General features: G+C 35.3%; 1 protein-coding gene across 1 annotated transcript; it reads left to right on the top strand.

The window, feature by feature from the left end:
- Positions 1–20786: 20786 nt before the first annotated feature.
- LOC145125129 (uncharacterized) lies at positions 20787–22675 on the top strand. Its single transcript, XM_079060616.1, has 2 exons — positions 20787–21041; positions 21712–22675. Exons 1-2 carry the CDS (start codon positions 20810–20812, stop codon positions 22491–22493), a joined length of 1014 nt encoding a protein of 337 aa, XP_078916742.1. The 5' UTR covers positions 20787–20809; the 3' UTR covers positions 22494–22675.
- The last annotated feature ends 1267 nt before the right edge of the window (positions 22676–23942 follow it).

The following is a 23942-nucleotide window of genomic DNA, read 5'->3' as shown; positions in this document are numbered from 1 at the left end:
TATAAAGAAATGAATTTTATGACTCATTAAGTGTATGAAAGCTTTTTGGAAGAGATGAGTTTCAGAGTTAATGGATTAAAGGATTAATCCATTAAGTTGTCCAAGAACAGTTCCCATGCCGTGGAGATATGCTCACTACGTCGTGGCATATGGGATTTTCGCGAATGTTTTGTCCTGAGGTTGTCATGTCGTAGCAGATGCTTGGCTACGACGTGGTGGCTAGCAAAGTTGACTTTTTGCTGTTGACTTTGACCATTAATTGTTGACATTTTGACCAGGTTTGACTTTAGGTCAACTTGAGAGTTTTGGGATATAGATTGAGGATATACCTCTAATTGTTGGATAAGTGGCTCGTAGCACTAGTCTTTACTATGTGCGATCTCAAAACTGGTCTTTGGACAAGCAAAAAACCTGTCACTATAGACATTTTATGATGAGTTTTTTTTCATCCATTGTGTAACGAAAGTTCGCATCATTAAATGTAAGTTATGGTGACTATAACCCATAAAACCCGTTACTAAAGGTAAAAAATATCACCATAGGGTACCAATTTTTGTAATTTTTCAATCATTTTTTCATAACCGTCACCGTAAGCTACTTTCTCTCACAAGTTGTTTCGTTTTCATGACTATTGCTGACTTTTAGTGACACGTAATATCTTAAAACATGACCATAAAGTAGTATCAGTGACATGTTTTTTCATTTTTCATGACTTTTGTGGACTTTTAGTGACACTTAATATATTAAACCATGACCATAAACTACTTTTAGTCACAGGTTTTGTTCATTTGTCATGACTATTATTGACTTTATAATGACACATCTTTTATTAAACTGCGACCATAAACTACTATTAGTCACATGTTTTTCGTTTTTCATGACTACTATTGATTTTTAGTGACATGTAATATATTAACCCGTGACCATAAACTACATTTAGGTACTTGTTTTTTCGTTTTTCATAGCTATTATTGACTTCTAATGACACATAATGGATTAAACGGTGACTATTATTGACATCCAATCACACTTTTTTGTTTGTCATGACCACTGTTGAACAACTTAAAATCATTTATATGCCAAATATCATTTAATTAACATCATATAATGATATTTTGATACACAACTTTGTTGGGTTTTTATTCAAAAAAATTGTTTAAAAAACATAAACAATGCAACGGAAGACTTCAGATTTGAACAAAATAACACTTTTAGGGTTGCATGCATACATAGGATTGTATGTTATGCTCAAAACTCATCAGTGGTATCGGAGCGTAGGTTTAGTTTTTTATTGAATTAATACAATGGTGAACTTGAACAAGGAGGAGAAAACAGAATCGTCATTCTGTTCTTCAAACACGCCATAGTGTTCTTCCAACACGACGTGTTGGCCTGCAACACGGCGTGGTGATCATGAAATACCGCCTGTTGAGCTGTCACATCCAAAATTTTGTGCCTTATCTACCTATTCTGCTTTTATATGATAATTACTTGCTATACTTATCCTCCAAATTCGATTTTTGTGTATCTATGATGATAAATTAAAAGCCTAAAAGTTAGGAGATAAGTATTTGACTTAATTAATTGTTTTTTGTTGATTAATATGATTATTTTAAGTGTATAAATAAATCAAGATATTAATTGAATTAAATAATTAATGTCAAATAATAATTAATATTTTGAAAAGTTTAAAATACATCCATATGGATCTTATTATTAATTTAATTAAGTAATTAATTAAAAGACAATTAATAAATCCATAAAAATGTTTAAATTTAATTAAATGAAAAGTTTAATTTATTAAAAGATTAAACCCTTTGCAATTTTAAAATGTTTAAAAATTCACCTTATACTATTAAAAGTTTAATATATATTATACGTATAAGAAAAGTCAGTCGAACCGCTAGTACGCCTCATTCACGAAGCCATACTATAAGGGGAATTTAAGGAAGCGGCCTATAAAATGATTGTCATTAGGTATCCATTCTTACCCACCGCTCTCTTGTATGGTGGAGAGTCGTTATCCGAACGGGTTTGATATGACAAATACATCTCATTAAAAGTATAATGATATAAGGTAACTAATATATTTTAAATCTCACTCTTAGTTACTTTAGGAAAAATGTGAATTTGTATGCTAATCCATGAAATTGCACATTACACTTTATGAGTCGTTAGTGGACCGTGTGTAGTTAACCGACACACTAATTGGTGACTTATAAAGGGCGGTAATGGGTGTCTCAAAAATTATCGTTGATTAATGGAGAGCATGTGGTTAACCGACACATTAAAACGAGATGATAAATGACATCGAGAGTACCAAGCTAATTTGCATGGTTATTCACATCTTGTTTGTGCTCCTCGGCATCCCAGTCACAAAAGTAAGAGCATAATCGAGATTAAACATACCATTGAATAGTTCAATGAATCTCAAAATATCTACGAATTTCATGAGATTGAAAATGGTAAATGCTTTACCTACCTAAAATAGATTTGAATTTGATTACGACATCCCTTTTCAACGTTCGAATCAAAAATATGGATCCTAGCCTTAATTTAAATTTATGGGTTAATAATTAAGGGTTAATATGAACTAACTTGAATTCTCATTTCTCCTACTATAGATGTCAAGTTCATACAATAATGGTCTTCCTCGTTCTTTGGGTAGGGGTTTTCCTCTTCCTTATGAAGATGATCTTCCACATGTTGATCAAGGTGAAGGAATGTTCCCTTCTTTGAGCAATGGTGAAACTCGAGTTCATGCTTCTTCAAATCTTCGTCCTCCTACTCAAGTGACTCTCCATAAGTCATGATTTCTTCATATTGAAAAGTACGAAATCACTCAAGCCCTGTTGGCATGCAAACATCAAGATGGAAAGTCTATGTGTGCGCATGTTCTGAATATGAAATCGTACATTAACAGACTGGGAATGTTGGGTGTCATTTTCCCAAGGGAGCTAGCAATTTACTTGGTTCTACTTTCACTTCCTGAGTCATATAGTCAGTTCATTAAAGACTACTCTATGACTGATCACGACGTGACCCTAATTGATCTAACACATATGTTGATTGTTGTTGAAGCAGAAATGCTTAAGAGGAATAATGTTTTCATTAAAGACTACTATATGATTGATCACGACGTGACCCTAATTGATCTAACTAGGTTTATAACACCTCATGAAATGTGGAGGAATAATGTTTTCTTACTCTAGCACTTTGGAATTGGAAGTTGTGATGTATTGGTTAAAAACAAAGGATGAACTAAAACCAATTCCATGAAGTGTTTTCTTGTCGAGAATCCATACTAATTTTGAATATGTGTTTTTGTTCGTCAAGGATTGTTCCTTGAGAGAAAAACTTATATGTCAAGAAGTCAGTGGGAGTCTTATTGATCTTGAAGGGGTTCAGGAGTCAATCAAGAATAAACCTTTTAGCTATCCCTAGCACACGACCTGAGGTTGATAACATATCATATTAAGTTGACACATTCTTGTTTTTGTGCATCTTCCAGTTGAGTTGGAAATGCTTATAAGTTCTATGGTTCTCATTTGACTGTAAAAGGCAGAGCACGTTGGTCAATGATAGTACATTGGACAATAGATGTGAGTTGCTTAAGCAACATGAAAGCATTGGTAGGCCCTTGTGCTACCAGAAGGCAAGAAATTAAGAACTAGTAAAGTTTAGTCCATGAAAGCTAAATTAGAATTTGAATTTATCATAAACCTTGTCTTATGATTGTAGGTTGAAAATGATAGATTCACATGGATGGGAACACATACGCCATAAAATCTAGGTGGCAAAATTTTTTGCTTTAATTCATGAAAATGATTATGAGGAAACAATTTCGCTAGTAGATTTGATAAATATCATTATGGTTAGTGGTTGTGAAAATTGCATTCTCAAATTCACAATATGATTACGGCATCCCTTTTCATAGTTCGAATTGTGAGAAATGGAAAGGAACAGTTTGAACGTTCAGGACTTATAGATGTAAGTTCTGAAAGGGTTTAAGCACACACATATGCTATCTAATGAAATGTGTATAAGCTTGAGAAGTCTAACTGAAGACTTGTCGAAGCATTACATATCAGAAATTTTTACTTTAGTAAGAAAGTCAAAAGGTATTGATGTCTAGATGTCCAATTGATTTATGGGTACATGTCAAAGCTAGTGGGAGCATAATTGTTATGCTAAGTGTTGCAAGTTGTCAATACTAATTATAGGAAACGAAGATTTCAAATTTGCAAATTACAAAGTTTGGGAATTGTTTCGCTATAGAAAAAATTTAGGGGAGAGGGCAATCATACTTCATTTCAAATCTAAAATCTTAGATTGAAAGGCTTAATAAAACTTAGTTGTGGCATATATAAATATCGTGTTGAAATGGTTCAACATAGGGAATTCGATATATGGAAAATATTATAGCAAGATACTGATCAGATGTCAGGTCTTTATGTAAGACATTATTAATTAAGTCTCATATGCTTCGAATATAGGATCGTTTACATATGCTATAATATTCACTTGTTCTAATTTTTCCAAATGCCTTGCACATTGAGAGGAAAAAGGACTAGAACTTGGTGTGAATAAAGTAGTTAAACAACTGCCAAGAACAGTTTCAGGTTTACTAAAGATTGGTTGCTTATGGACAGTTGGAAGTATAGTAGTATTTGGACGGAACATATTAACATAATTCTGGGTGGAGGTGATTCGCATGATTCTTATTTAGAATAGATGGTCAAATAGGAATATGGAAATGTTTCCATAATGGGAGTTAATGATTAGAATCTACATGTGACTTAGGAATTTTAATGCAAGGAAAATGTTCAAGGAGTGTATCTTGAATTTGATACTTCGTTACCATGGAATTGTTTCAGTAACAAAGTTTCAATGAGACATTGTGTAATATCGTTGGAAAAGTCTCTGTGACTTTGAAGCCTCGACATCACAAAAGGATATTGCATGTAAGTTGGAATTATGACATATTTGGTAGTAACAAGAACTTGAAATTGTGAAATGAGCATCATTGGAATAGTGTCCAATCAATATGTTCAAAAAGGAAGGACCATAAAGAGACATAGTATGCATGTTTATAACATGGCATGACTGATGTTTAAATTCAAGTTTTAGTTGATTACTCGAAACATTATACAATGAATAAAATCTAATTAATATGGTGATTAAATAATAAGAGTTTTATTTATATTCAGTAGTTTTGAGACCATAGCTAGTTAGGTTATTATTGTGTTTTACTTCCCGAATAACTGAATTACTCAAATATCCACAGTCGCTCATACTTTTGGAAGTAAGTAGCAAATTAAGACTGTCATGAATTGAATTGTAGATTGTCTATGGGGATTAGACATAGCAATTGTTTGCTGCAATGTTCATGAGTACTTGGAAAATGGGGATTTTGAGTATTGGATTAACCCACGCTCAAAGAATTACTTCATGGATTTTATCAGGAGTAATTCTGAGACGATAATATCTTATATTCTTAAAACAGAGATATATGAGTTGTTGTTTACAAGTCAGTTAGGCATTGATAATACGTAAACGCATCAGTAACTTGATGTTATAAAACATATTGGTGTGCGTGATTTGATGAGTGAATAGTTCAAGCATATACGTCGAAGTTTATCCGTTCCTTTTGCCCTAACGGGAAAAGCGATATTCGTGGTCCCCTGGATGATTTGATGATGAAATCTAAAGTGCTTGGCTAAGCCTGGACTGAATTGATGTGTTCAATTGGTAGTCTGATTTCAGTCGTCATAAATCAGAAATCGGGAAACAAATATTGGATAGAGAAATTGATTATAATCCATGTCTCATGTCCTTTAGATATCTTGTAAAACAGAGGAATATTCGATCACTTATCTTAGGACATGTAACTGACTGGGTCAGAGTTCGACAACAGCTTTTAGAGCTACAACTTGCTGATCAGTTTTATAAGTTATACTGGCAACTATAGTTATTAGACTTATCTAAGTGGGAGACTGTTGGATTAGGTGTCTAAGCCCATAACTATAATTGGTATATACTTGAATTGATAGTAGCACAATCCTTTTGGGTTGCCCTCAAGACTAGCAACTAGACATGATGATTTTGGAGAAAGAGGTTGATTTATTATTTGATTAATAAATTGAAATAAATGATTTGTTGATATATTATGAAAATAATATATTAATTAGAAATAGTAATATTTAATTAATATTTAATCAGAAATTAATTAGAATTAATTTCGGGATTAAAAGAATTAATTAAAAGTGTAGGGACTGAATTGTAATTGCTCAATAGTTGAGCAAGAGGCAATCTAGAACCATCCATAAGGTGAGACACATTCTTGGAGCCTAAGGGTTCTAGAATAATCCCTAATGGATAATCAGGAAAGTGGATAATTACCGGGTTTAAGATTATCTTGAATTTGGGCTTATCTAGCGTTTCCTAACTGCACTATAAATAGGGTTGTAACCCTATGAATTTTGGCCAACCTTTTCTTTGAAAGACCTGACCGAAAATTCCATCATCTCTCCTCTTTCTCAATCATTCTTCCATAGTTAGTGTTGGGTGTGAACCATTAGAGGCGTGATACTTGTAACGCTTGCTCTAAAGGCTTCAACAACACAAGGATTTCGATTGTTATTACTATATAGTGATCAAGGTATGATTATTCTAACCCCATTTATGAATTTCGAATTGTATAGGAGCATGCTAGGGTTTTCTATTTGTTGTTCAAGTTGTATGTTCAATTAGAGAAAACATATATCAATTTATTTAGGGTTGCATGCACACATAGGATTGTTTGTTATGCTCAAACCCCATCATCACCTTCGCTAGTAAATTTTAGAAGATTTGATAAATATCGATATGGTTAGTGGTTGTGATAATTACATTCTCAAATTCGCAATATGATTACAGCATCCCTTTTCATAGTTCGAATTCTCAAATTCGCAATATGATAATTGCATTCTCAAATTCGCAATATGATTACAACGTTCAGACTCGTAGCTATAAGTTCTGAAAGGGTTTAAACACACACACACACACACCTATGGTATCTAATGAAGGTGTATAAGATTGATTAGTCTGGATGAAGACTTATCGAAGGATCACATACCAGAAATATGCATTTTAGTAAGAAAGTAAAAAAGTATTGATTTCTAGAAGTCCAATTGATTCCTGGATACATGTCAAAGCTAGTGGGAGCATAATTGGTATGCTATTGGGAGCATGATTGTTATGCTAAGTGTTGCAAGTTGGCAATACTAAGTGTAGGATACAAAAAATTCAAATTTGCAAATTGCAAAGTTTGGGAATTTTTTCGCTATAAAAGGATTTAGGGGAGAGCGCATTCATACTTCATTTCAAATCTAAAAGTTTAGATTGAAAGTTTTAATAAAACTTAGGGGTCGTTTGATTTGCACTTACCCGGTCTGGTCAGAGCTGACTGCTGACCCGGTCAGTAGTCAGACTGTTTGATGGGCCTCCATTGTGGCTGACTCGGTAAGCAATAAATGACCAAAGGGCTGACTCGGTCCAAAACAAAAAAGAGGTTGCCCGATACAAAAAGCCTAGTCTTCAATTTCTTCTCCTGCGCCCTAACAGAAATCGCCGATCGTTCTTCCCTTCCTTCAATATTCAGCGCGACAACAAGCAACAAGATTTCTCCTCCAACTTCCGGCCACTTCACCTCCTGCGCCGACGACGACACAGCGCCGACGACGACGACATAGCGCCGGTGAGGAGCTCGACTGCAGGTAATGTTTCTCCGTTTTTTTTTCTTTTTTTTTTTCTGAAATCACAAAACCCTTCATGTTTGCTGTCAAATTGATGATTATTCTGAAATCAAAGTTTGAAATTACTTCTTTCATTATTCTTGGATTCAATTAGATTGAAGGGTTAGCATAAAATCAATTCATAATGTGTTTTTGTTTATGAAATCTGATTTTATCTATATGAAGGAATGAATATTTGTATATGAAATCTGATTTTCTCTGTATGAACTAATGTGTGATTTTAACATGAACTAATGTTTGAATAAAATCAGATTTTAGGTTGCTGAAATGAACTTATGTTGAATATGTTGTACATGTTTGTGTGAAATCATAAATTAAAAAGTGTTATATGCTTATGAGATCAAAATTTAATTGTATGAAATCAAAATATATGTTGTATATGCTGTTAAAAATGTGATGAAATCACATTTATGCTTGATTTATTTGTAAATGTGTGTTATGTGGATGATTAGCTATTTTTCCCCCTTTTTACAATAGACATGACAGATAAAAGAATTAGGGTTAGTTGGAAGTCGGAATTGGTGGACAAAACTTTTTTGGAAGCATGTATACAAGAATTAACAAGCAATGGCCGGGAGGGTAGTGGCCTAAAAGCAAGCTCATGGGCTGTGGTCGCGGAGAAATTGAAAACAGCTCATAATTTTGTTGTCGAGAAAAAACAAATGAAAAACCGATACGACTATCTAAAAGCAAAGTATGCAGTGTGGTTAAAACTTAAAAACAAAACAGGAAATATTTATGATCCTGTAACAAATTCTTTTAACATGACCAATGAAGAATGGGAAGCGGAAGCGAAGGTACATATATACATATTTTTTAAATTAGATTATTTTTTTAATACTTTAATAATATTTATTAAATTTTCAAACAGTTGAACAAGTATGTAGATAAGCTGAGAAATGCACCCCTCTCTTGCCCTGAACTTTGTACCCAACTATTTGAGGGGGCGACCTCGACCGGTGTTCACAGTTGGGGGCCATCTTCGACACTACCTCATCCCAATGAAACCTTCAGTACACATGATTTTGAGGATACAGAGATGGAAGAGCCAGCACCTCATGCAGATACCCCAAGCTCAACAGTACCTCAACCTACTAGTGAGGAATCATCTGGGCGGACAAAAAACAAGGGGGGCAAACGAAATGGTCCTAAAGAAACCACACTTGATGATGAGTTGAAAGAAGTTGGAAAAGAAATTATCAAGGCTGCAAAAGCATTCACGGAAGCAAATAATCTTGACAAGGAGATGGATGCTTGTATGGCGAAGTTGACAAGCTTGGAGTGGGGAGAATATGATCTGAAATACACTACTGCTCTTATGTTATTTGCTGAAAGTGCTGGTAATAGGAAAATTTGGTTGCGGCTTAACTTGTCAACTTGTGAGTCGTGGGTAACAAATGCGGGAAGAAAGTTTGGATTAGTTGGTTGACATTAGTATGTTATGGTTCATTGTTTGACATTAGTATGTTATGGTTCATTGTTTGACATTAGTATGTTATGGTTCATTGTTTCACATTAGTATGTTATGGTTCATTGTTTGACATTAGTATGTTATGGTTCATTGTTTGACATTAGTATGTTAAATGAATTTATATGTTATGGAATGTTATGCTTTTAGTATTTACATGTTACAGTTTGTTATGTTATGGATTGTTATGTTATTGAGTGTTATGTTATTGATTTAAATGTAATTTGTATTTGATATCTAACAGGACACATGGATAAAGAAGGTGAATTTTTATATTTCCTTATATTCTCGTGGTATTGGTTGATGTTGGTCCGACAAAGGCAAAGAATAGTTAAAAGAATAAGAGCTAGCGAACAAGTAGCAAAGGGGTATGTGTATACACAAGATTTGATACACGGATGTCCTATACAATGTTACGATATGATACGTCTTTCACAAGATGCATTTGTACTATTATGCAATCACTTTACACAAAGAAATTGGTTGCAATGTAGTAGGACGATAAGCGTTGAAGAGAAGATGGCTATGTTTTTACATGTTATAGGACATAATGAACGTTTTCGAGCCGTTAAAGAAAGATTTCATCACTCCACACAAACGATTCACCAATGTTTTCATGAGGTCTTACGTGCAATGATGTGTTTTGCACGAGAAATTATAGTACCAACCTCGTCTAATCCAACAAGAAATACCTCAGAACGACATAGACGGCTAATGCACATATTTCCCGGAGCAATAGGTGCACTAGATGGAACACTTATACATGCAGTTGTGCCTGTTGATCAACAAACTCGTTATAGGGGAAGAGGAAAAGGTGAATGTTATCAAAATGTAATTGGAATTTTTAATTTTGATATGATATTCACCTTTGTATGGGTTGGATGGGAGGGCATAGCACATGATTCTAAAGTTTTGAAAGAAGTTGCATTTAACCCGACTTTCGGATTTCCATTCCCTCCACCAGGTTTGTAACTTTACTATACGTTTTATTATCTATATTATTTATATGATAAATTTGTCAATCATCTACAAATAAATATTACCTTTGTGATGCCGCATACACCAACACCCGTGGATTTATGGCTCCATACCGCAATACTAGGTATTGGTTAGCCGATTTTCGAAGAAACAGAGCTTTAACAAACAAAGAAAAGTTCAATCATGCTCATGCACAACTTAGAAATATCATTGAACGTGCTATGGTGTATTGAAGGCGAGATTTCCAATTTTAAAACAAATGGCTCCTTATCCTTTTCCAGTGCAAAGAGACATAGTCATTGCTTGTGTTGCGGTCCATAATTTTATAAGGAAATACGATATTGAAGATGAATTATTTACGAACTTTGAAGAAAACACTATGGTTACTCCTAATGTGGGTGGTGGAGGAAGTGAGGGCCAAAACAAAGAAGGCATAGAATGGGGTTCAGAAGCCGTTGACTATATGACTACTTTGCGTGACCAGATTGCTAATCAGTTATTTTCAAATGGTTGACGTTAAATGATGTACTTTTTTTATTATGTATGACAATTTGTATTTGGATTTTGTATTACACTTTGTATTTGGATTTTAATTGATGTATGTTTAATTTGGATTTTATATGATAATTTGTGTTTTTATAATTTTTTTTATCCAGCACAAGAAACAACACAAGGGTAATATGGTCATTTTTTTTCATTCAGCACAACCATTCAGATAAATAATCAAACAGCATAAACTCAGTCAGATATGGACTCAGTCAGCATTTCTAACCCAGTCAGCTCTAACCCAGTCAGCAACTATCAAACGACCCCTTAGTCTTGGTCATATATGAATATCTTGTTGAAATGGTTCAACATAGGAAATTCGATATATGGAAACAGTATAGCAAGAGATTGATCAAACATCAGGTCTTTATGTAAGACATTATGTGTCGAGTCCCATATGCTTCGGATATAGGATCATTTAAATATGCTATAATATTCACTTGTTCTGATTTTTCCAAATGCTTTGCGTATTAAGAAGGAAACAGTACTAGAACTTGGTGTGACTAAAGTTGTTGAACAAATTTCAAGAATATTCTGAGGTTATACCAAAGGATTGGTTGCTTATGGACACTTGGAAGTATAGTATTGGTTGGAAGGACCATAGTGACATGTTTTAGATTGGGATGGTCATATGGCAATATGGAAATGTTTCCATAATGGTAGTTGATTATTAAAATCTACATGTAAATTAGAAACTTTAATGCAAGAAAGTTGTTCAAGGAGTGTACCTTGAATTTGAGACTTCATTACCATGGAACTATTTTTACTAACAAAGTTCCTTTGGAATATTCTGTAATATCGTTGGCAAAGTCTCTGTGACTTTGAAGCCTCAACATCACAAAAGGATATTGCATGTAAGGTTGAACTTTAACACATTTAGTAGTAACAAGAATTTGAAATTGTGAAATGAGCATCATTGGAATAATGTCCAATCGATATGTTCACAGAAGGAAGGACCATGGAGAGACATAGTATGCATGTTTATAACATGGCATGATTGATGTTTAATTCAATTTTTTAGTTGATTACTAGAAACATTATACAATAAATAAGGTCTAATTATTATGATGATTAAATAATAAGGGTTTTATTTATATTCAATAGTTTTGAGACCATAGTTAATTAGGTTATTATTGTGTTTCACTTTGCATGTTTTTACTTCCCGAATAATTGGATTATTCAAACCTCCATAGTTGATCGTACTTTTGGAAGTAAGTAGCGAATTAAGACTATCACGAATTGAATTGTAGATTGTCTACGGAGATTAGAAATATCAATGGTTTTGCTACAATGCTCATGAGTACTTGGAAAATGGGGATTTTGAGTATTGGATAAACCCACGCTCAGAGAATTACTTCATGGATTTTATCACGAGTAATTTCGATATGATAATATCTTATATTCTTGAAACGGAGATATATGAGTTGTTGTTTACAAGTCAGTTGTACATTGATAATATGTAAACGAATTATTAACTTGATGTTATAAAACATATTGTCGTGCGTGATTTGATGAGTGAATAGTGCAAGCATATAAGTCGAAGTTTATCCGTTCCTTTTTCCCTAACAGGAAAAGCGATATTTGTGGGCCCCTTGATGATTTAATGTCGACATCTAAAGCGCTTGGCCAAGCCTGGACTGAATTGATGTGTTCAATTAATAGTCTGTTTTCGGTCGTCATAAATCAGAAACCGGAAAACAAAACTTGGACATTGAGATTGATTATAATCCATGCCTCATGTCCATAAGATATCTTATAGAACGGAAGAATATTTGATCACTTATCTTAGGACATGTAACTGACTGGGTCAGAGTTCGACATCAGCTTTTGAGAGCTACAATTTGCTAATCAATTTTAGAAGTTATACTGGAAACTATAGTTATTAGACTTATCCATGTGGGAGACTGTTGGATTAGGTGCCTAAGCCCATAACTATAATTGGTATATACTTGAATTGATAGTAGCACAATCCTTTTGGGTTGCCCTCAAAACTAGGAACTGCACATATTACTTTTGGAGAGAGGGAGGTTGAATTTACTATTTGATTAATAAAATGAAATAAATGATTTGTTAATATATTATGAGAATTATGAGAATAATATATTAATTAGAACTAGCAGTATTTAATTAATATTTAATCAGAAATTAATTGGAATTAATTTTGGATTAAAGGAACTAATTAAAAGTGCATGGGCTAAAGTGCAATTGTTCAATAGTTGAGCAAGAGGCTCCAGAACCATCCTAGGGAAGGCTTGGACAGTTTCATAAGGATATTCTAGGGTTCTAGAATATCTCATGTGGATAATTAAGCAGGTGGATAATTACCTGTTTTGAATTAATAATATTATATTAAAATTAGGGTTATCCAGGGCATCCTATATGCACTATAAATAGACCCTTAAGCCTTATAAATTTCAGCGATCTGAAACCCAAGAGGAATAGTTTTATTTCCTAGCTCTCCTTCTCCTCTCTCCTCTCTCATCCTCTTGCTTGTTTTAGGTGTGAACCACTAGAGGCGTCACGCTTGCTCTCAAAGTTCAAGAAGACTAGGATTTCATTGTTATTGCTATATAGAAATTAATGTATGTTTTCCTAACCCTAGTTATTAATTTTGAAATTAGTTTATGCCTCCTAGGGTTTTCCATTTGATATTCAAATGTTGTATGTTCAATTAGATAAACCATAAATCAAGAATTAGGGTTGCATGCACATATAGGTTTTTGTTTGTTATGCTCAAAACCCATCAATAAGTTAATAATAGAGATTACAAACACATAGAAAATTTATATACTTAAAGTACGGTGAGCATAACTCAACTTACAGGCTGTTTAGCGAAAAACCGAAAACTATGCGGGCAGAACTTTGAAACTGAAAGTTCTATTTCTCTGGGATCTCTAACGCTCTAGAGCTTCGCTACGAACACCTAAGAATTCTTAAATTTGGGCCTCGAGCGTTTTGGAAGAATTTGGAAAGGGTATTTGAAGAAAAGTGATAAACAACAAGCAAATATATAGAAATCTCAGGGAGGCGTGCAGGGCTGGTCCATTGGTCCACGACGCCATGGGAGAGTGTAATAATAATGCCCATTTGTTTGTGCCATCCAACACAAAACACACATACAACAAAACTTTATAAAACAAAAATGTTGTGAATTTCATTAATTAACTAAAACTCATATCAGTACATGTGAAAATTTGCAAAAATGGCCTAAACAATTTGTGGATTTATTGAAGCAAATACATTAATTACTATATGATTGTTAACAATAAAAAAAACCAAAATTTAGTACTCAAGATTCCTAAATTAATGGTAATATAAACACTGACCCACGAATAAGAATGATGAACAACATCCTTGGTTTTGGGTTCACATTGAATCTGCCATCCAATCTTACTTTCTATAAGCAAGTTAACTAATGATTACCCGGTTGATTTCCTGTTTTCTCAAGCATCTTTTGCTATTTATGAAATAATCAACAAAAGAATTCTCGCAACAGGAACGTATAAGGATGGTCTCTACATTTTAAATCCAGTTTCTCAAGCTTTGGCGACATTAGTGATTTCTCCTACTAAAGCTTCTTTTGAATTATGGCATAAAATATGTAACGCTCTATTCCGAATTGACTCCTAGTATGAGGCTATGGCTCAAAGGTCGGTCATTGTAAGGATTATGGCTCTTGGGAAGGTAAGATCTAGGACCATTTGGGTGCAGGTGATGTATTAGAAGTGATCAGGGTGTTTGGTTCGTGTTCTGGAAGCCTAGGGGTATTTCGGTAAAGTGGCAGTTCGGGCTTTTGGGGAAAATAGATTTTTGTTTGTAAGGTCTTAAGAAAAGTTTGAGTTGTTAGAAGTGTAGTGCTTCTCGTCACCTTTCTGTGGATATAAGGAGTGTCAGAATCGGGTTTATAACGAAGAAGTTATGGCCTTCGGAAGTTTCATGGTTTTCAGGCTTAGCCGAGTACGCGGGGCGTACACAAAGCGTACGCGGGGCGTACTGATGAAGAAGGCAGTACGTTGGGCATACTGACCAGGATGGTCGTGAAGGTTCCCAGGAGTACGCTGGGCGTACCATATGTACGCTGGGCGTACTCCAGTCAGATCAGAACCCTATTTTAGGGTCTTGGACCCTATTTAAACTCCTTATCTCATAACCTAACCCTAATATCTTCAGCCTCCATCCCTCTAAACCCTAGAAATCGACCCTTAGCCTCCATTTGAGTCATTCTTGAGCTTTTTGGTGATTTAGTGGGTTTTTGGTGCTTATTGTGGAAGAAGGAACTTGGTGATCAAGCTATGGTTGGAGTCAAGCTTCTAGATCCAGAACCTTCATCAACTTTGCAAGCTTTTGGAGGTATAAAGTCTCAACCTTGACAACTCTTTCGTGTAGATCTAGCTAGGTGGTTTTTTGTTATGGTTTTGGTCCCTTTGTGGTGGTCCTTGTGAGTAGAAGTTACTGCAGAACCTTTAAATCTATATATTTGGTCCTTATTGAGGTTATGAAGTCACAAAGTTTGAATCTTGATGGGTATAAACCTTCCATGCATGATTTAGTGGTCATTTGATGAAGTTTGGGACTTAGGGTTTTGGTTTGGACCCCATTGAGTTATGCTAAGTCATAAAGTTGGAAACTTTATGACTTAAGAGGTCCCTTGAAATCAGATCTGGGAGTTTGGACTGAGGTCTTAAGGTATTAAGAAGTTTTGAGACATTTTGGGAGTGATTTTGACCTTTAGGAATTCATCTTTGGTGTTTGGGATTCATTAAGCCATGCAAAGGCTTAAAGCTTTCGACTTTATGGATTAAGATGTCGAAGAGGACTTGGATATGTAATTGTAGCTACTGGAATGGAGTATTAACCACTTAATGAAAAAGTAGCTTAACAGAGGAGTACGATGGGCGTACATGCAGGTACGCGCAGCGTACACCACCTTCAGCCAGTACGCTTAGCGTACTCATCGGTTGTGGGCTTGGACTGTTTTGGGCCTCGGGTTGGGCCAGGCAGTGGACTTTGGGCCTTTGGACCTTAATGGACCATCAAAAGTCATATGTTTGGGCTTAAGGTAAGGCCCATTAGAGGGATTGGGTCCAATGTAGCAAATTGGGCCATTAGTGGGCCACTAGTGGGCTTGGAAAGCATACCTAGTGTTGGGCTTTAGTATAAGGTCCATTAGAAAGATCCGGGCCCAATTTGGAAAATTGGGCCATTGATGGTTTTATGGACATTATAATGATGGGCTTTTGTTTTGGGTTTGAGCCTTAGTTTTGGATCATATTGGGACAGGGGTAAAATGGTCATTTTACCCCATGCATGGATTAAGGATTATGGTATGGGACCCAATTGCTAATTGGGTATATTGATTGGTAGTGACAGCTCGGGAAGCTGGCAGGGCAGCAGCTAAAGAATTCATGCGGGAAGATTTTGCAGTGTGAGGTGAGTTTTCTCACCATACCAATGGGTCTAAGGCACCAAGGCCGGCCCATTTTATGCTATGTGGTACACTAGCTGTAGTAGAAATATATGGTATGATAGTTAGCTTTATGCTAAGTGGTATGCTAGTGATTATATGATATGTGTTATGCTAGTTGTATTTGTGATACTTACATGGAAGACCCCGGGGGGAGCCCGTGGCATTGGATGTAAGACCATGTGGGGTAGCCCATGACATTCCTAGGTAAAGACCGTGTGGGGTAGCCCATGACATTGGATGTAAGACCATGTGGGGTAGCCCATGGCATTCCTAGGTAAAGACCATGTGGGGTAGCCCATGGCACCCTTGCAGGTTTATGTATGCATGGATTATGTGGTATGTGTAGCTTTGTAGCTAATATGATATGTGTTATGTGGATTGTGTGGGGTATGCTCTGGGAAACTCACTAAGCTTCGTGCTTACGGTTTACAATTTTTGTTTCAGGTATCATCGATTTGGAAATAAAGAGCTCGCATTGATCGCAGTGCACACACCTATGATTTCCGTAATCAATGATTTTGGGATGAACTCTGATAAATGTTTTACTTAATGATAATTGAAATGTTTGAAATAAATGGTATCAATGTTTTAGCTATATTAAAAATGAAATTTATACCCTTGATTTTTGGGTCGTTACAAAATACTTTGTCATGGCATTAGTGATTTCTCCTACTAAAGCTTCTTTTGAATTATGGCATAAAATACTTGGTCATGTTGCTTATGATATTATTTTTCTTCTTAATAAGCATGGATATTGGCATGTTAATTCTGTTTTACCAATTCCTAATCTCTGTTCTTCTTGTGAACTTTCAAAGCTAACATCATTTACCTTTTCAATTGAATGATAAAAGATCCTTACATGTTCTTGATATGGTTCATTGTGATTTATGGGGACCGGCACCCGTCACTTCTACTTATGGATATCACTACTATGATTTGTTTATTGATAAATACTCGTGATTATCTTGGTTTTACCTACTCAAAACCAAAAATGATTTCTATGATGTGTTAGAAAATTTTCTAACATTCACGCAAACACAGTTTGCTTGCAAACTAAAGGTTTTTCAAAGCGGGGGGGGGGGGGGGGGGGGGGGACTGAATTTCTAAATAATTGAGTACGAAAATTGTTTCTTGATAATGGTACTCACCATTAAATGTCGTGTCCCTACACTCCACAGCAATACGAACAAGTAGAAAGAAAACATCATTTGTTAACTGAAACATGACTTGCAATGTTATTTGGTGCCAATGCTCGTACAACTTTTTGGATAGATGCCTTCTCTTCTGCAACTTATGTCATTAATCGCCTACCCACACAGTTATTACAAAAAAAATCCCCATTGGAAATTATGTTTAATGTCACACCTAACTACACCAATTTTAAATCCTTTGGATGTTAGGGTTTTCCTTACATACGACCCTATACGGAGCACAAACTTGCACCACAAAGCATCAAATGCATAATTCTTGGTTACTGCACACAATACAAAGGGTATACATGCTTGGATCCTATAACTTCTCGAGTTTTCATTACACGACATGCAAAGTTTGTTGAAAGTTCTTTTCCATTATAAAGCAAGACAACTACCACAAATCTTCTCACCTTATTTTTGATTTCTTATTTAGATAATACACCACCTCTCTCAACCAACAAGATTACACCAGTACCCTTATCGACATCGTCCGCTCCTCAAACAACTACACCTTTATATCCTTGTTTACAAAAAGGTCATTCACCCACTCTAGCTCAAATAAACGATGCTCCCACACCTAATAACACCCCACCACCATCCTTAAATAACCACCACCATTTGTCGCCATATCCCAACTTATCTTTGTCAACGAACAGTCTGCCACACCCGTTGCCATCTCCTACTCGTGGTTAACCTTCCATACATCCTATGAATACTAGAGGAAAAATGGGCATTGTCAAACCTCGATATTTTTTGATCTTCTTGCTACTTCTCAAACACCGCTTCATGATGCATTATTTGTTGCCAAAGAGCCCAAGGGCTTCAAATTGGCAGCTAAACTTGATCATTGGTTTCATGCAATGACTAAGGAAATACAAGCACTTCACCAAAACAATACATGGACACTTGTACCACGCTCATCCAATGCAAATGTGGTCAGGTCTAAGTGGGTGTTCGGAGCCAAATACCACATCGATGGCACCATTGATCGACACAAAGCACATCTTGTAGCGCAAGGTTTCACCCAAATTCCCTAGTTTGATTTTTCTCATACTTTTAACCATGTCATTAAAGAAACCACAGTTCACATTGTTCTTCTTTGGAAGTCACAAATCGGTAGAACCTTCATCAACTAGATGTCAAAAACGCACTATTGAATGGTCATCGTGAAATGGTATACATGGAACAACCTCCAGGCCATGATGATCCACATCATCCCAATCATGGGTGTCATCTCAACAAAGCTCTTTATGGTCTTCACCAAACCCGTCGAGCTTGGTTTCAACGTTTAAGTTCCTTTCTGGATATACAAGGATTTAAATATAGCCAAGCCTATTCGTTTCTCTTTGTCTTTCATCGTGGCACATGCCTTCTATATCTATGAGTATACGTAGATGACATTATTCTGACTGGAAATCATGAGCCCTCCATTACTCGTTTCATAAGTCTCTTAAAAAATGAATTTGCCATCAAGGATCTAGCCAAATTAAGTTATTTTCTTTGCCTTAAGGTCTCTTATACTTCTAATGGTTTATTTCTAAACCAAAGCAAGTATGCTCATGATATTATAAGTCGGACAGGTCTTCTTGATTCTAAACCTTTTAGAACGCCACTTGCTACAAATTATGTTTTCTCCACAAACGATACTCCTTTTCAAGACTCAAACCTGTACCGATCCTTTGTTTGAGCTCTTCAGTATTTGACCATCACCAGGTCGAATATCTCCTATGTTGTTAATCAAGTAAGTCATTTCCTCCACTCTCCAACAAATGAACACTTTATATTAGTAAAAAGGATCATGTGATACATTAAGGGCACTCTCAATCATGCTCTTCAATTTTTGTGTCCTACCAAATCTGTGCTCATTGGTTACTCAGATGCAGATTGGACGCTTTGTATTGAAACCAGACGTTCCACCTATGGCTACTCGATCTTCTTTGGTGGAAATCTCATGTCTTGGAGTGTGAAAAAACAACCTACCGTTTCCAGATTCGGTTGTGAATCTAAATATCGGGCTATGACGACACCGCTGCAGAGCTTATATGGATTTCTCATCTCTTATGTGACTTAAATTCTTTGCCAAGTTAACGCCCAACGTTACTTTGTGAAAACTTAAGTGCCATCTTCCTAAGTTAAAACTCGACATCACACAGGAGATCTGAACATATTGATATTGATCTCCACTTCGTTCGAGAACTTGTATTGTCAGTAAAACTGCATACATAATTTGTTCCTACCAACCTTCAGGACATTTTCACTAAACCATTACCCATACTGTTTTTGAACAGTTTCGAGATCAACTGAAAGTGCATCCACCACCCGTACGTTTGACAAGGTGGGTGGGTGGTGGTGCGCGGGGGGGGGGGGGGGGGGGGTGTTGAGCATTGGAGATAAATCCTATCCATAGTTAGCTTTATTTGATTACTTGAGTTATTTTCTAATTTACCTTGTATAGCTCCTATAATTGTGTTGTACTCTTGTATTTATATGTGATCATGAATCAATAATATTTAAGGGGAAAGATTTATCCTGCATTCACGTAGATTAAGGACGTATTCATGGATCAATGGCAAAACTAAACGAACTTCACATAATTATAACTATTAACTGAAGTGAAGTTATGAGGCGTGCAAATAACAAACAACCTTATATAGAAAGCTTGCAAACAAATGCCTTCATTTAAGAGTTTTAATATACCCGGTAGTAATCATAAAGAAAGTCACTATAAATGCACATTATATATATATATATATATATATATATATATATATATATATATATATATATATATATATATGTTGGGTTAATTGGATATATTTATATCTTTCATGCAAATGCAAGCAAAATTGTACTTAAGGGTAAGATAAACGTTATAACATGCCTATATCGAGTTGTACTTGAATATTTAAAAGCCATGGAATAATATCACCCTCTTTAAGTTTTAATCAAGCTATTTTTCCAACAATTTGGATTTCTTTAAACTAGATTCTCTCTCTCTCTCTCTCTCTCTCTCTCTCTCTCTCTCTCTCTCTCTCTCTCTCTCTCAACCCTTTTTATTCTTCCTTGACTTGTACATTCTGCATAAAATTAAACTTTAGAGATTGACTTATAATGAATAATATACAACTTCAAGTTGCATAATTTTATAAGATTTTTATTTTTTAAATAGAAACATTAATCATGCTAACCAGGTTGCCCTTGTCTTGAGGTTAAAGCTATAAGAATTCACAAGTTAGAAAGTTGACATATAGAAGAAATGAATGAAGTCCACCTCTCCGACCTAAAGAACATGCTATAAATAGAGCATTATCAGAAGAATTATTTATATGACAAAGTAACAAACCCTAAAAACACCATAAAAATGGCAAGCAATAGAAGTTTATTTTTTATCATTTTTGCAACGATTGTTGTTTTGGGTGCAATTACTCGGGTGAAAGCTTATACATCCAATTATTGTGGGCCATGGTCCCGTTGCCCAGGGAAATATATCGAATGCCCTTCTGAATGCCCTGAAAGCCACTCTTACATCCCTCGCGCTAGAGTTTGTCGCATTGACTGTGAGGACCCTAAATGTCAGTCTATATGCGTACGGAGTAAGAATATCTTCATTTTCGTTAAGCATTTTCGTTATACTTTTAAGAAAAAAAAAAAAAAGACAAATATAGCTATTTTTGTTAAGCATTTCTCCGTAATTAGCCATTATTTAAGAAAAATCCACTCGAAACCACTTATTTCGTAGGGGAACTATGAAATGGTTTTTGGCAGCAAATTGGGCCCACCAGTTATTTTCCCATTTTTTCTCATTTTTACACCACATTATTTATAAAATCTCTCTCAAACTAATACTCCGTTATAGCATTGTAAAGCTCTCTTTTTCTATAAGAAAAGTCTTTCAAATCCCAGCTACAAACAGAAAATCAAAAATATGTTTTCTTGAAACATAGAGATGATTCTATAGAGAATATGTCAGTAATTTTGCAAAATACATGACCATTTATGTGATTTTATGAAGCAAAGGGACCAGTCAGTAATTTTGCAAAATACATGACCATGTTTGTGATTTTATTAAGCAAAGGGACCATTTATGTAAGTTTGGTATTACAAAGGAACCGTTTTTATAACTTTCTATTAACACAGGACCAGTAAATAAAAATTTAGGGACCTTTTCTGTAAGATTTAAATTATAAGGACCATTATTGTAAAAGATAATTTTAAATAAGGACCGCTTATGTAATTGAAATGTTTCCCCTCACCCCAATGTAGAATATACACCGGACTGTGGTGGCCCAGGATCGGCATGCGGCGACCCACGATTTATCGGAGGAGACAACATCGTGTTCTACTTTCACGGCAAGGTTAACGAGCATTTCAGTTTGGTCTCCGATTCTAACCTTCAAATCAACGGACGATTCATCGGACACCAACCCACCGGTAGATCCAGGCCCTTCACCTGGATCCAAGCCTTGGGTCTCCTCTTCAATTCCCATAGTTTCTCCCTAGAAGCTATTAAATCCGCCACCTGGGACGGCGGAATCGACCACCTGAAATTCTCCTACGATGGAGAAGATGTTTCGTTAGCTCTTGGTGGTTTTTCGTCATGGAAGTCGCCGGAGGGTGAAATCGAAGTGGAGAGGACTTCTGTCGTGAACAGTGTGATTGTTACCATACCTGGAGTGGTGGAGATTTTGGCGAATGTGGTGCCGATAACGGCGGAAGACGACAGAATCCATGGCTACAAAGCGCCTTCTGATGACTGCTTTGCTCACTTGGAAGTTCAATTTAAGTTTAGCAGACTTTCCGACGGAGTGGAAGGGGTGTTGGGTAGGACATATCAGCCGGATTTCAAGAATCCGGCGAAGCCAGGGGTGGCTATGGCGGTTGTAGGAGGAGAGAACAAGTATAGAACCACCTCTTTGTTGTCGTCCGATTGCGCAGAGTGCATCTATGATTCGAGAAATGAGAAGCAGATGATCAACGAGCACGGAACATTAGATTGTTCTACCAAGGGATTGTTCCATGGAAATGGAATTGTTTGCAAGAAATGAGGGGTGACGATCTTCAAAGAATTATAATGATCATATATTCTAGAAATAAATTCACTATAAAATGATTAATATATAAGATATAATGTTTAATATCTCAATGGAAAAATGTAATGCAATGTTTCGTCTTATTTGAACTGCTCAAATTATATTTTAATTTTAATAAAGTTTAAAAGTTAAATTTCTATCGCATGCAATTTTGGCTCGGTTTATCACTTTATTGGTTTCATGGTAGCATATCTAGTTTTTACACTACTATGCAGTAAAGTTCTTCCACTGTTTTCTATGTCTTGTCTTGCAAAGTGTACACCGTTTTGATATCGGTCTACTTACGATTTAGAATGTGTTTGGTTCCGATCTTGATTCTTGACCATGAACTAAATAAGACACCATGTTTTTTCTAATTTACAACATAAATATGTGATGATCCCGTTTCATAATTATAAAACAATCTTCTAAAAGAAAATAGTTTCGTTGTGGTACAATGATTCAAAAGGGTAATATATTTTTGATTTGTATACATTTGGTCACTGAGTTTTTTTTCATACATATTTACTCTTCAACTTGTTAAACTGTACACATTCCGTCTTTATGACCGGTTACTAAGGTTAGCCAAGAAAAATGACTTAATACAGTAATATATTTTTCTCACTTTGTATACATTTAGTCTTTGATATTTTTTTTGCACATTTAGTCCTTAATATTTTGTTGCAAAATAAGTCATTTTTGTTTTTGTACCTATTCAGTACTTATAACTGATTTCTTTAGGTTTTTTTCACGACATCTTACATGTGACAATCATTAATGAGGTGTTTTGGGTTGTTGATGTTTATGTCCATCGCGATCTCGACTACTTGATTGCTTAGGTTTTGTGGTTTGACTTAGGTCTTGTGTTCTGAACGTCATAACTTCTTCATATGATATCGGATTTTAACAGTCTTTAGATACACGTGTTCGTTTTTTGAATCTACTACAACTTTCGTTTAGATTACTCTCGTTAAAAGTTAATATATTTTTACTTACAATCTTTATATCCATACGTTTTTTATGAATGTATATATGAATGTTTTTCTTATAAAAATCCAAATTAAATATATTATATTTTTACCGGAGTAATCTTAACGAAAGTTGTAGTAGACTCAAAAAACAAACACGTAGATATAAAGATCGTTAAAATATGATATCATCGTTAAAATCCGATATCGTATGAAGAAGTTACAATGTCTTAAACACAAGACCTAAGCTAAATCACAAGACCTAAGCAACCAAACAGTCGAGATTGTGATGGACATAAGCATCAACAGCCCAAACACTTCATTAAAGATTGTCTCACGTAAGATGTCAGCCCCAAACACCTCATTAATGGTTGTCTCACGTAAGATGTCGTGATAAAACCTAAGGAAATCAGTCATGAGTATTGAATGAGTACAAAAACAAAAAAAAAACTTATTT

This window comes from Lactuca virosa, chromosome 7 (assembly GCF_052849685.1).
Source record: "Lactuca virosa cultivar CGN04683 chromosome 7, Lactuca_virosa_CGN04683_v6, whole genome shotgun sequence".
Lineage (NCBI taxonomy): Eukaryota > Viridiplantae > Streptophyta > Magnoliopsida > Asterales > Asteraceae > Lactuca > Lactuca virosa.
This window is presented reverse-complemented; position numbering and strand designations above follow the sequence as displayed.